A 12,784-nucleotide genomic window follows, 5' to 3' on the forward strand; every position below is an offset into this window, starting at 1 on the left:
TATAATTGTCAAAAGTAGTTATACCTAACAGTCATTCCTCAAAACAGTTTTTAAAAATTTTTAATTCAACAACCATTTTTTTAACAATAAAAATTTTCAGTACTTTTAATTAAGAAATTAATTGTGAAAAAGCTATTGAAAATAATTCAACGAAATTTTCAGCGATTATTGTAAAATATCTCTATTTTCACATAAAATTCTTTTGCAAATTTTATTAGTTTATTATCATATTTTTCATTAACTTTTAAATAATCAATTCGCGTTACTAAAACTGTAAGGGCGTCTCTCAAAATATACGCCCTTATGGCATTGCAAAACCAAAACAGCGTATAAAAAAAATTTTTTTTGCTCCAATCGATGTAAAAATAGTAAAAAAATTGAAATCAATAGAAAAAACGAAAAAAAATTTTTTTAATATACGCTCTTATGGTTTTAAGAAAAATTATTTCGTGTAAATTGAATTATACTCGGTTGAAATTTGGATTATGCCCACGATGACTCCGCCATTTTTTTTAGCGCCTGCGCGTGACGTGCTGTTTATAATTTGTGAGATATTCACTCAACATATATTGACAATTAGGTGAAATATAATTAGTGAATTAAGTGTGTGGCTATTAAAATATTGAACATATAAGAACATTGTTTGCCGTTATATTATCATTAAAATTACAAGGTATGTAAAAATAGTGTACAAGACGTATGTTTTTACGTTTGTACTTATGACAATATAAGATCTAACCTGTTTATAGTCACGCTTGAGTTTTATATTGCTAATATTTCATTTTTGTAATTTTTTTTTGCACAATACCAATTATTATGTTAAATTTATATTAATTTTTTTTTGTATAAATTTAATTAAATGAATTGGTTCCTTATGTGAAAAGGTACGGTTTTATTGTATACCATATACATACTTCTTGTACACTATTTTTACATTGTAAATTTTTTTTTATTCTTTATTAAAATTAAAAAATGTTAATTAATTATTAAGGTTAATAAAAAAAGAGTTACTGCGTCTTATTTAATTCACAAAGTATTTCAGTATTGCGCGTGTTTATTACCGTGATCTAAAGTTACTCACGAGCGTGAGAGATGAAAAAAACGGAGCAGGAAGGTGATAAACTTGAAGCAGGTCACAAGCTCATGAACGATCACTGGAAACCGTCTAGTCGTTGAACATCTAACTTATCAGACCACAAAACTTTTTTTAACGGTGGCATGTTGATTTATCAAGTGGCAACCTGTGTATATTGGGTTCTGCAAAAAAGATAAGGCGTACAGTTTTTCAATATATCTCGAGCAGTATAAATATTTTATTTTTTATTTTTTTATCGGGAGTATTTTTCCAGCAGGAATATCCTGATACATTATCATACGTCGACTTTACTAAATGATACTTCAAGTGCCGGAGTTAAAAGTTGAGTCGAGTCAAGTAGATGGGAGGAGAGGCTGAGGGTTAAGGGAGGATTCGCAGTTTCCAGCTGATGGTGAAAGAGTGGAATCGATCGCCTAGGAGTGCCAGGATGAGTATTCATGCAAGAAGTAATGCATTATTGTAGATGTGAATCACTCCTGAGTTTTTTCCCGAGATAGACGATTATCTTGAGCTCTTGATGTTTTTTCCCGGTGTGATAGTATTGAGTGTGCATTTGGGTATTCATTTCTAAGCTTTTTCTCTGAGAGAAATTAAAAAAAAAATTTTAAATACCCACGTCATTTAGAAAAGTAAAAGTACTTCTGTACATTGAAATGTTATTTACACATCGATTTTTATTTTTGAAAATCGGTTTAGTGTTTGGCAAATTTTAAGTAATATATAATCTTTTTGTTCATTTTTTTTTTTTACGTTAATGGAATTTTAAATTTTACAACGGCTTCTGTAACAAAATTACAAAATTAATGCTACTTAATCCCTTTTGAAAGGTCTTTATATTCTTACATTTATGGCCAATCTTCTCAATGCATATGGGCATAAATTTTAACTAGGAAAATTATTGATTTCTAAGGAACAAAATATTTCGATGCTCCCGTACGTAATACTTTAATACACTGATAATCTTTTCAGTTTTAAAAGAACTCAGGTATACTTTTCTATAATCTCACTGTCGCCAAAAAGTACCTATCAACGAACGGCGTAGTAATTTCAATATCGAGGAAAAATGCGTACATTAAATATTAAAAGTAAGGAGGAGCTAAGTTAAGTAAGACTATAAATAGGAAGGACAATTGAAACTTCACAGTTAGTCTTTATTTGCTCTTGCGAACGTATCGCATCTTGTAAAATTTGATGTTTTGTGATATCGTGATTCAAGTATACTCAATCATCAAAATGTCAAAAATTTTGAAACTTTTAGCGGCTCAAAGTCGCGAAGCTGAAGAAAATATGGTGGTCAACTATGCTGATTACGGGCCGTGGTCGGAATTTATAAGAACTTATCTTCAATCAAGTACCGACATACTGAATTGGCTTTCTCAGACGTATCCTGAGCTAGTGACAGTTAAAGAAGCAGTTAGTAGCACAGTTGAAGGAGAGAATGCTGATGAAGAAAAAAACCAAAATTTCATCATGTTATTACTTGAAATTCTCGAAACTATCATCAGAGATAATCCGCTAGTGTTGGGGTCTTTATTTTCTCAATCAATTGATTTCAATGTGAAACTTTTGATTGAAGGATGGACCCCATTGCACGCTGCTGTTTTCTTCACTAGAAGAGATACAGTCAGGTACCTGATCAAAAGTGGTGCTGATGTAAACGCGAAGGTGCACGGTAGCGTCGAAAACGAAGACACTCCGCTGCATACGAAATTTTAATAATTTTAATAACAGAAATTTTTATAAAATTCACAAAAACAATACAAACATTTTTTAATTATTTGAATTATCCTTCATACAATATAATTAATTACCTGCTCCTAAATAATATCCCCACAACAAATAAAAATTATATATATATATATATATATATATATATATATATATATATATATATATATATATATATATAATTTTCTGTAAGTGATGAAAAAATAATTTATGAACGAATTATACCATATTCTACCTCAAAGAAGATTGCAGGGGCGTTAATAATGAAAAATTCCCGTTTTTAAACTATAGCTCATATCGACTCCAAATTTGGTAGGAATCTTCTGTGAGAGATGTAGAAAAATTCTATGGGCAAATTTTACGATAGCTCATCTCACAGGGGTTTGCGAAGGTGGGTTTTAACATTAAAAATTTTTAATTTCCAAGCTATAGCTCCTATAGACTCCAAATTCTCATTTCAAATTTTTTTCTTCGTGTCAATTATTATTCATTTTCGGAAAAAAGCCACGCAAACATTATAATGATTACACATTGAAAGTTACAATGAATATTAGCTGGAATAATTACATGGATGAAAGGTATATATGTTAATTCGATGAAATTTGGAATTTGTGAAAGTCAAAACAACACTCTAATCAAATTTCAAGTTTAGATCTAAAAGTACAGTTCTATAAAATTCCTAGCGAAGCGGGCGCGTAATAGCTAGTAATTTATAATTTCAAATTAATTAACTATCAATGAATAATGTATATAAATAATTATTTCAGGTGGATCTTCGTCACTTGAGCCAGACCGAGGACTCGAATGAAATAGAGGTGGGGATCGACTTGGCCGATTACTACATCTCCGTCGAGTGGGACATATTAAAAGTGCCTGCGAAAAGAAATGAAAAATTTTACAGTTGTTGTGAGGAGCCCTATCCCGATATAATATTTAACATAACATTACGCCGTAAAACATTATTCTACACCGTAAATTTAATAATACCTTGCGTGGGTATATCGTTTTTATCAGTGCTGGTGTTTTACTTACCGAGTCATAGTGGTGAAAAGGTATCATTGTCAATATCGATATTACTATCATTAACAGTATTCTTTCTATTGCTTGCCGAAATAATCCCTCCTACGTCATTGACAGTGCCACTTCTCGGTAAATATTTATTGTTTACAATGGTGCTGGTAACTCTGTCTGTAGTAGTGACTATTGCCGTGTTAAATGTTAACTTTCGTTCGCCGGTGACACATCGTATGGCTAGATGGGTAAGAGTAGTATTTATTGATATATTACCTAAATACTTGTGCATCGAGAGACCAAATACGGACAACGATGACGATAATGATAATAATGATAATGATGATAATATCGATAACAATAATGACGATGATGAGGACGAGGATGACGACGATAAAGCGCCCGAGCTAATACTCACCGATGTGTTCCCTAACGTTAATGAGACTGACAAATATGAATTACCATACCGTGGCAAAAGGTACAGTGAGGATTATGAAATAACAGATTTGCCAGGTTTACCAGTTACAATACCACCAGTACCAGTGCCCCCATCTGTTACAACAATACCCAATTCGAGGTACGGCGACCTACCCATTCCCGTAGTGGCTCCACGTTTTGATGAGTCTGCATTGCCGCCTATACCGCTCCCTGGTGGTGGCGATGATGAACTTTTCGTACCCGCCAGTCCGGGATACGTTCACGACGACGTCAGTCCGACGTTTGAGCGGCCACTTGCCAGGGAAATCGAAAAAACCATTGAAGACGCACGTTTTATTGCTCAACACGCCAAGAACAAGGACAGGTTTGAAAGTGTAAGTAGATTTTTCTCTTTTCTCACATATATTTCACTCCCTTCTTTCCCTTCTGTTGTACTTATATATTAAATATACTTTTGACAGCAATCCTCGTTTGCTGACGAATCACATCTACTTAGGTATATACAATAGGGTGATTCAAAAAAAAAGAATATTTTTTTTTTCGTTTGGTACTCTGAAAAATAGGTTCCTAGACACCTCTAAGAAAGCCTCTCCAAGCATGAGTTCTTAATTGTAACGGGAAGGTCCTCCTTCTTACAGTTTTCTATTTTTTCTTATTATCAGATAGAAAAATTTATATCTCGCTTCCAACTACTTGAAAAAATATTTTGTTCCTCAGATTTTGTAGGAAATTGAATGCTCTACAAAAAAGGTCTCTTACGATTTTTTCGTAAACCCAACCGTTTAAAAGATATTAACGGTTAAAGTTTGATTATTTTTGGGAAAATTTTTTATTTCTTATGAATTTTATAACTCAATGAAAAAAAATCATTATGAATGATGAAACTCATAGTTTTGTAGGAAATTTACTGCTCTATAAAAATGGTCTCTTATGATTTTTCGATCAAGTTGAGCGTTTACGAGATATTCATCGTCAAACATCAATGCATATCAATTTTTCTAGTTTTTGATCAATAATTCGAAAAATTTCAATTTATTCTGTGAGTTTCAAGGAAATTTAGACAAATTTGAGTTTCTATGAATAGAAATATGTTATGAACTATTTTTTTAATTAGTTTTTTTAGTCTTGGACATGTTTGATTACATTAAAACAAAAAATTAGTGCATTTTTTTAAATATATAATTCAATTTAGTGTGTTTCACATGTGTTTCACTTTTTTATCGAAGAATTTATTTATTTAATTATCAACTGCCATATAATTTTCAATATTTTCAACATAACGGTACACTTTTACTGTAAATAATTTCCTCTATTGCAGTTTGGGTAGTTTTTTCGATGTTCTTTGATAATTTGCAATAAGTATTGGAATTGCTCTTCATTTTTGTCAAGCATTGATTATACTCACTAACTAATGCAACAGCTCGTTCTGCTGAATCATTAACAACTTTCAATTGGTTAAAGTATTCTTTATTTTCAATGTAACTGTCATTAGTAGGCCACGATTCAATATCTTTATCAAGGAAGTCATATGGTAAATCAAAGATTTTAAAGAGATTTAAAGACTTTTTAGAAACAAAGTCACTCAGACTTTTTGTGTTAATGAATTCAAATCGTTTTTATCAATTATAAATTTTTTAGCTTTAGAATCTGTACCGTTACGAGTATTAACAGCTCCAACAATATTTTTTTACTTCCAATGAAACGGTATCGTCAAATAATGATAAAATGGCAAGTTCATCACTTAAATACCATAAATGCAAAATCATTTTTTCACAAGTTGCTGAAGAAATCAATGAATTGATATTTTTGTACTCGAATAAATTTTTCAAAAACTGCAAGTCATGATTAGCAGCAGTTGTTGCAGAAGTTGATGAAAACCAAGCTTTTAAATACAGTGTAACTATAAATATACAAATTTGCCGAAGACCGTCCAATTCTTTATTAGAAAGTTTAAATTCATTTCTGAATAGAAACATTTTTAAACTGTAAATTGCCTTCGCCATCCACCTAGCATGATGAATTGCACCAGGACGTTTGAAAAAATTTCTTCTTGAGGCATTTCTCCAAGGAAAATCAACGACAATTCCAACAATTCTTTATAGTCATCTCGGGGTTGTAGTAACTATCAAAAACAATTAAAAATTTGTCAGAAACAAGAAAATTTTTTTCTTAAAATCGCAGTTAAATCATACCTGTAAGAATTGTGCAATTAAACTAGATATTTCATTTTTTTATCCAAAATGATATCAGCAACAACAGTATCTTCAATTCCAGATTTATAATTAGTTTTATTTATTTCATCCCATGATTTTTTAAATCTTCCGAACATTGGTACGTTTGGCCCAGATGACACAGGCCAATATACTTCAAATGCACTTCTCAATATGATCTCAAAAATGTGGTGACGACATGGTAACCAGATTAACTCTCTTCCCAAAGTCTTTTCAATTGCCTTACATGTACCGTTATGAATTCCTGTATAAAGAAAATAGATAACTATCGTTAAATTTAATATTTTCAACAAATTGTAGATTATATTTAAAATCCAAATGAGTAAATAATTCTCAATAATTTCAAAAGTGAAATTCAGTAAGCAATAAAAATTAAACTAGAACGTTAATAATTAAATATTTTTTAGATTAAATTATCATTGATAAGTTACCTGTATTAACTGCCGTCGTGTCAAAACACATCGCCTTAACATAATTAGTAATACCCCATTCACTCAATGTCGATAAAATGGCTGATGTTTGATTGTCTGCCGTCCCAGAATTCATTTTGGAACCCCAAGTAATTGTTCGGTACCAAATGCAGTTAAAATAACTGGTAGCCGTTCCACAGATTTTGATCCAACAAGGTCATTCAGCATTTTTCCGTCCCAATGCATAACGTATTTATCGTGTGTCTTAAAGTTGTCATTAAGTCCTTTAGCAATGTCTTCTCTTTGAAGCATACGAGCTCGTTGAATTGAACTATAACTGAGCGTTGTATCTTCAATTTTAATACCTACTGCTAGTAAAACCGGAGCAATAATAAACATCGCATTTCTACTGCTGACATTAGCTCGGTCGAGTCCAAAAATGACTTCAGGAGTTAAGACATCAAGTTTTGCTCGTTTTGTCGGAATTGGAGGTTCATACTCTGAATCAGATCCAAAATTTGTAACTCCACTTAATGTATACGTAGAGAACGACTCTGATTTTTCACTTGGAACAATCGCATGACTGGTAGACGGTTGATCTAAGTCTGGAATAAGATCTGTTTTATAAATTAAACGAAGAAAATGTATAGAATTTATTCATTTTGATGACAAATAATTAAGAAAGGACTCCAAAAATTGTCTAGTCAAATGTCATCTAGTCATCTATGAAAAGTTACACTACTACCTGACTTTATAATAATTAAATATCTCAGATACTTACTACTCTCATCTATTCCCATCATAGTTGTGGTTAAGTTTGATACAGGTACATTATTAGAAAGAATCTCTTTATGGGTACCGAATTTTTGATCCAAATACAACTTTCTAATATTATCATCAAGCACTTTTAAGGATTTTTCGCTCACAATGTCGAATAATTGTTCAAGATCAGTCTGAAATTTCATTTCCTTTTGGTTTTGCGCTGAATTCTTTTTATCGAAATTTTTTTGTAATTTTAACCATTGACTGTGATAGCGAAGAAATTTTTTGACTGCATTAGGAGCTCCACTAGTTGGAATCTGATTTTTCTCCACAGTTCAATAACTTGGTCAACTGAATTTTTAGCACTTTGTTTGATTGAATACTTTAAAATTTTTAGTTGGTAGAAAAACACACGCATAACCTCTTTCACTTTTGGTAACTTACGTTCCGAAATTCTTTGTAGAGGTATTCCGATAAAACGTATTTCTTTATTCATTGTAGGTTAATTGATGATAAATAAATTTATGTGATGATTATAAGACTTATTTAAAATGAATTATTTTATTACGTATTCAAGATGATCAGTTTTAGGAACACTGAAAATACGGTTTTAAATGGGTAAATACTGAAGATAGTTGAGAGTAAAAACATAGATGGCGTTAGTTTCAGAAGACAAACAGAAGAAGAAATGGAATTCAAAACAAAAATCCCCTCGAACGAAAATTTTATGTATATTTTGTGAAAAACAATTTAAAAATATGCACTGAACAAATTTCATAATAATAAATGACAACGCGATTAAGATTTTAAATTATTAAAGATAAAATTTAAAAAAATATTATTAGAATAAAAACTTTCAAATGAATTTTTGAACAGAAAACATCTATAGGAGTTGCTTTTATAATAAAAACTCAAATTTGTCTAAATTTCCTTGAAACTCACAGAATAAATTGAAATTTTTCAAATTATTGATCAAAAACTAGAAAAATTGATATGCATTGATGTTTGACGATGAATATCTCGTAAACGCTCAACTTGATCGAAAAATCATAAGAGACCATTTTTATAGAGCAGTAAATTTCCTACAAAACTATGAGTTTCATCATTCATAATGATTTTTTTCATTGAGTTATAAAATTCATAAGAAATAAAAAATTTTCCCAAAAATAATCAAACTTTAACCGTTAATATCTTTTAAACGGTTGGGTTTACGAAAAAATCGTAAGAGACCTTTTTGTAGAGCATTCAATTTCCTACAAAATCTGAGGAACAAAATATTTTTTCAAGTAGTTGGAAGCGAGATATAAATTTTTCTATCTGATAATAAGAAAAAATAGAAAACTGTAAGAAGGAGGACCTTCCCGTTACAATTAAGAACTCATGCTTGGAGAGGCTTTCTTAGAGGTGTCTAGGAACCTATTTTTCAGAGTACCAAACGAAAAAAAAAATATTCTTTTTTTTTGAATCACCCTAATATACAAGCAAATACGGCACACAAGACAAAGACAAAGAATTACTTAACAGAACGTGACGTAGCTATCTCAAAGCCCTTAAAGCCATTAAAGCCTTTGGACTCTACCCTACCATACAGTACTTACTGGTATTATTAGACCGATTAAAATCCTTTGTGACGATAGACCGAAACTAGTCTGTGTACTAGTTGTCACGACGCTTCATTGTCAGGTGAACTTATGGTTGATAGTTTGTAATAGCTTAGCTAATCGAGCCTCGGGTATCCATATCTCTACATCTTTTTCATCTTCATGCATAAATATATGCAACAGAAGCTTAATGGGTTTTGTGATTAACGTTAAATCGAGGAAGCATCAATCTTTTTGGAATACTGTACTTCTGACAGAATCTTTGATAACTACAACCTTTGAGTTCTGCGTTATTCGTTCTATTACTACAAGAAAAATTACGATGTTGCTATAAATAATATTTTTTCGATCACTCAAATTAAAAAGATGTATAGGTCGCCGAAAAATTATTCTGAATCACCGATCTGTATCAAGCCCAAGGCTTAACGTCTCACGCTATCTGAGGACGTATCTAAACATTCTGTTCAGTCAGACAATAAGACCCTCCATGCAATAGTTATCTTTCGGTGGTGGCGTCGCAAACTACTGAACTCTATCTCTCTTTAGTTAAAATATATAGTATGCGTTCTTATTCACTTGCCCTTACGGAAAAAAAATTTACTAAATAACATCGGAATTTTCAATAATTCAAACATCGCAAAATTCATGAGTAAATAGTAATTTTCGAAGTATAAAATCATACATGGCGAAAAAAACATAGGGATTCTTCCTATTTTTCAAAGGAAAAATTCCTATGTTGACATTGAAATTTTTCTAATGTTAACATGGGAATTTTTTTTTTATTAACGTGATAGAAATATTTATGTGACGTAGGAAAAATTTATTTATCACTAAAATTTATGTAACTTAATTTAATAATTACAAATTTACATAACAATTTTCTCATTCGAGCAATTTCAGATAATTTAAAAGTAAAACAGTGACATACAGTCGGATTGTGATAAAAAAATTCGAGGAAATTTTTTTCAAATTTTACTTTACATTTCGAAAAAATTAAAAATCCAGCAGATTATGGACGGTGTGGCTTAAATTGCCATAACTTTTTCAAAAATTGACTTATCGAGACGTTTTTTTTTCTCAAAATTGTTTTTATTAAATATTCTTTTTGGGAAAAAATAGAAAAAAATTATTCAAGCCTATCTTCATCGTTATTTATTAGATTTTCCAAAAAAACTCCGAATTTCTCGATGATAAACCTTTTTAACTTCTTTTTTTTTTCTTTCATATGAAACTTTGACATTTTTTACAAATATCCTGAAAATTTCAGAATAGTGTTTTTTTTATTTCTATTTTTTTTTCAGTTGAAAAAAAAATCTTTTTCATGTCATAAGTCAATTTTTCCTATGCAAAAATAGGGAAAATCCCTATTTTTTTTTTCGCCGTGTAGAAATTAAGATATTGAAAGACTAATCCTGGATCACGATGTTACTATTGTAATTTTTTATATAATTTTTTTTCCGTCTATTTCGCTATAATTGTTTTTAAAAGTTCACTCTATGTTAGATTATTATCTTTTCATCTAAAAATTTTTTCACTTACAAATTTAACCGTGTGTTTATGGTTGGTTGATTCCAATTGGCTTTCAGCCTAGATCAAATTCAATGGATTCATTTCTGTCTACCAGCACCGGCAGTACTAGTACTAGTTTACAGTTCACTAACTATTTTTACTTCTACTCCGGTTGTTCAACTCAATGTATATATTATATTTTTCATATTTTGCAAGCGTCCCGTTTCAAAATTTAAAAATCCGGGTCTTTCCTTTCAAAAAAAATCTCAATTGTTATTAAGAGAAATAAAATGAATCACGTCCTCGGAAATGAAAAATTTTATCAGATAAAAAAAATTAGAATTGCAGATAAAATACTGTCTGTTTGAGAAAGTTGTGTAAATGCTTAAGAAATATGTTATTTATCTTTTCGATTTGCCGGAAGTGTCTTTGGATCGTAGGAGGAACTGAGAGCTTTACGGAAGTACATCCGTTTTATCTATTCCATCTATTCCCTGTTGGACCGCCTCCTGGTTGGTTTGTGGTCCTCTGAGCACCGGAATATTGCTATACAGCAGCACAAGCACGAGAATAAATTACACTGGACAAAGTGTATAAAAATGTATATGTATATAAAGTAGATACGTGCAGCATTACCAGAGCTCGGCTGCATTTCCATCTACAGTATAACAAGTAACGCACTGCGGCAACACTTTGCCAGGTTGCCAAGTAAACTCATCGTCAAAAGTATCGTGTCATACGCAAATACTTATTATTCTATCTCTACTTGTTCTTCCATACTTAATATATTGTTCTTATTGTTGTTGTTGTTTTTGTTACATTAGTACTCAGAGAACGGGTATTTGCATTTTGCTAACTCGGTGAATTTATCTTTTGATTCACTTTAGACACTCGGATTAAATGTTTCGCATTAAATTTTCTTCAATACTGTTACATACGTGTGTATATTTATAATTTACATTGTCTTCAAAAGATGGTGTCTTCACTTTAAATACACGCAGTAGTATCACCAGCAAGGTTAATTAGCTTTAAAGCAAACTTGTAAATTAAACTCCTAAACTGCTATTTGAGATTCTGACTAACATCTGTGAGAAACTGGCTAGGTAGCCGAAAAAAAAAAAAAAAATGTTTTTAAAGAAAAACATAAATAAACTGAAGAATGATAAAATTTAGTTGAGTTGGAAATGGCGATTCTAATCTAGAATCGTCTCCAAGTTATAACGTCTCCAAGTTAACTCTAAGATGTTTCGGATTAAGTTTTTTCGAGTCTCAAAAGCTGGAGGCTTCTGGGATACTCTGCAAAGTACAGCATAGTTGAATTCTCGGGGTAACTTCTTCTTTTCTTGCCAACCAATGAATTAGATTTGTCAAAAAATATTTTATTATTATGTTTTGGACACAAATTCACTGATAAACAAAGACTTATTTTATAATCTTTCGGTAATTATTTACAAGTAGGGTCAACCCCATTTTGGGCCATAATTAACATTTTCAAATTTTTTAACTTCCCGCTAAGAAAATTGAAAATTTTTAAAAATCGTAGATTTTGAAAAATCTCACAAAAACTACAAAAAAAATTTTTTCAAACGTGGTTTTTTCGGAATAAATTTTAAACGGCTTTACCGATCAATTCCAAAAACTAATCAGTCGATCGCTGCCAGCTGGGTCAAAATCGATTGATTCGTTCGTGAGTTATCGTTGTTGAAAGAAAACCAAAAAAAAAGTATTTTTTCGGAATTGCTTTAAAATTCTTAGTTCGATCAATTCAAACTCAAAAATTCTTTATGAGGCTTAAAAAACTGCGTTAAATGCCGCCAACCGCGTAAAAATCGGTTCTTTCATTCAAAAGTTACTGCGGTTTGAAAATTCAAAATATAGTGCTTCATTAAACTTCTATCAGATTTTTTATCTTGGAGAGCTCAAAATGACACACAAGTTATTTTTTTGAGCTCGAAGAGCTCAGAAACGTAATAAGTGCAATTTTGAGCGCTTAAGTAT

At 31.0% G+C, this 12,784-nt stretch overlaps 2 protein-coding genes and 1 long non-coding RNA gene across 4 annotated transcripts in view; 1 reads left to right on the plus strand and 2 right to left on the minus strand.

Annotated features, from left to right (window-relative positions):
- Positions 1-12,784, plus strand: part of Nachralpha1 (nicotinic acetylcholine receptor alpha1) — a 100,062-nt gene that overhangs the window by 85,679 nt on the left and 1,599 nt on the right. Inside the window, exon 6 of the mRNA XM_074253349.1 lies at positions 3,592-4,647. Coding sequence (XP_074109450.1) covers positions 3,592-4,647 — 1,056 coding nt within the window. The remainder of the gene's footprint in view (positions 1-3,591; positions 4,648-12,784) is intronic.
- On the minus strand, positions 708-9,871 carry LOC141534177 (uncharacterized). The gene is made up of 3 exons (XR_012480381.1): positions 9,275-9,871; positions 3,857-4,075; positions 708-1,257 (listed from the first exon to the last, which is right to left on the minus strand). It is a non-coding gene; the product is annotated as an uncharacterized LOC141534177 (long non-coding RNA).
- On the minus strand, positions 6,700-8,369 carry LOC141534176 (uncharacterized). 2 transcript variants are annotated; one of them, XM_074253351.1, is made up of 2 exons: positions 7,696-8,369; positions 6,700-7,519 (listed from the first exon to the last, which is right to left on the minus strand). In XM_074253351.1, exons 1-2 carry the CDS (start codon positions 7,877-7,879, stop codon positions 7,047-7,049), a joined length of 657 nt encoding a protein of 218 aa, XP_074109452.1. In that variant the 5' UTR covers positions 7,880-8,369; the 3' UTR covers positions 6,700-7,046. The 2 variants fall into 2 exon arrangements, with proteins under 2 accessions (XP_074109452.1, XP_074109451.1); XM_074253350.1 differs by having other exon boundaries at positions 6,700-7,531.

Source organism: Cotesia typhae, unplaced genomic scaffold (assembly GCF_013202065.1).
Source record: "Cotesia typhae breed Kobodo isofemale line unplaced genomic scaffold, CoteBio_Ctyphae scaffold_13, whole genome shotgun sequence".
Taxonomy (NCBI): Eukaryota; Metazoa; Arthropoda; class Insecta; order Hymenoptera; family Braconidae; genus Cotesia; species Cotesia typhae.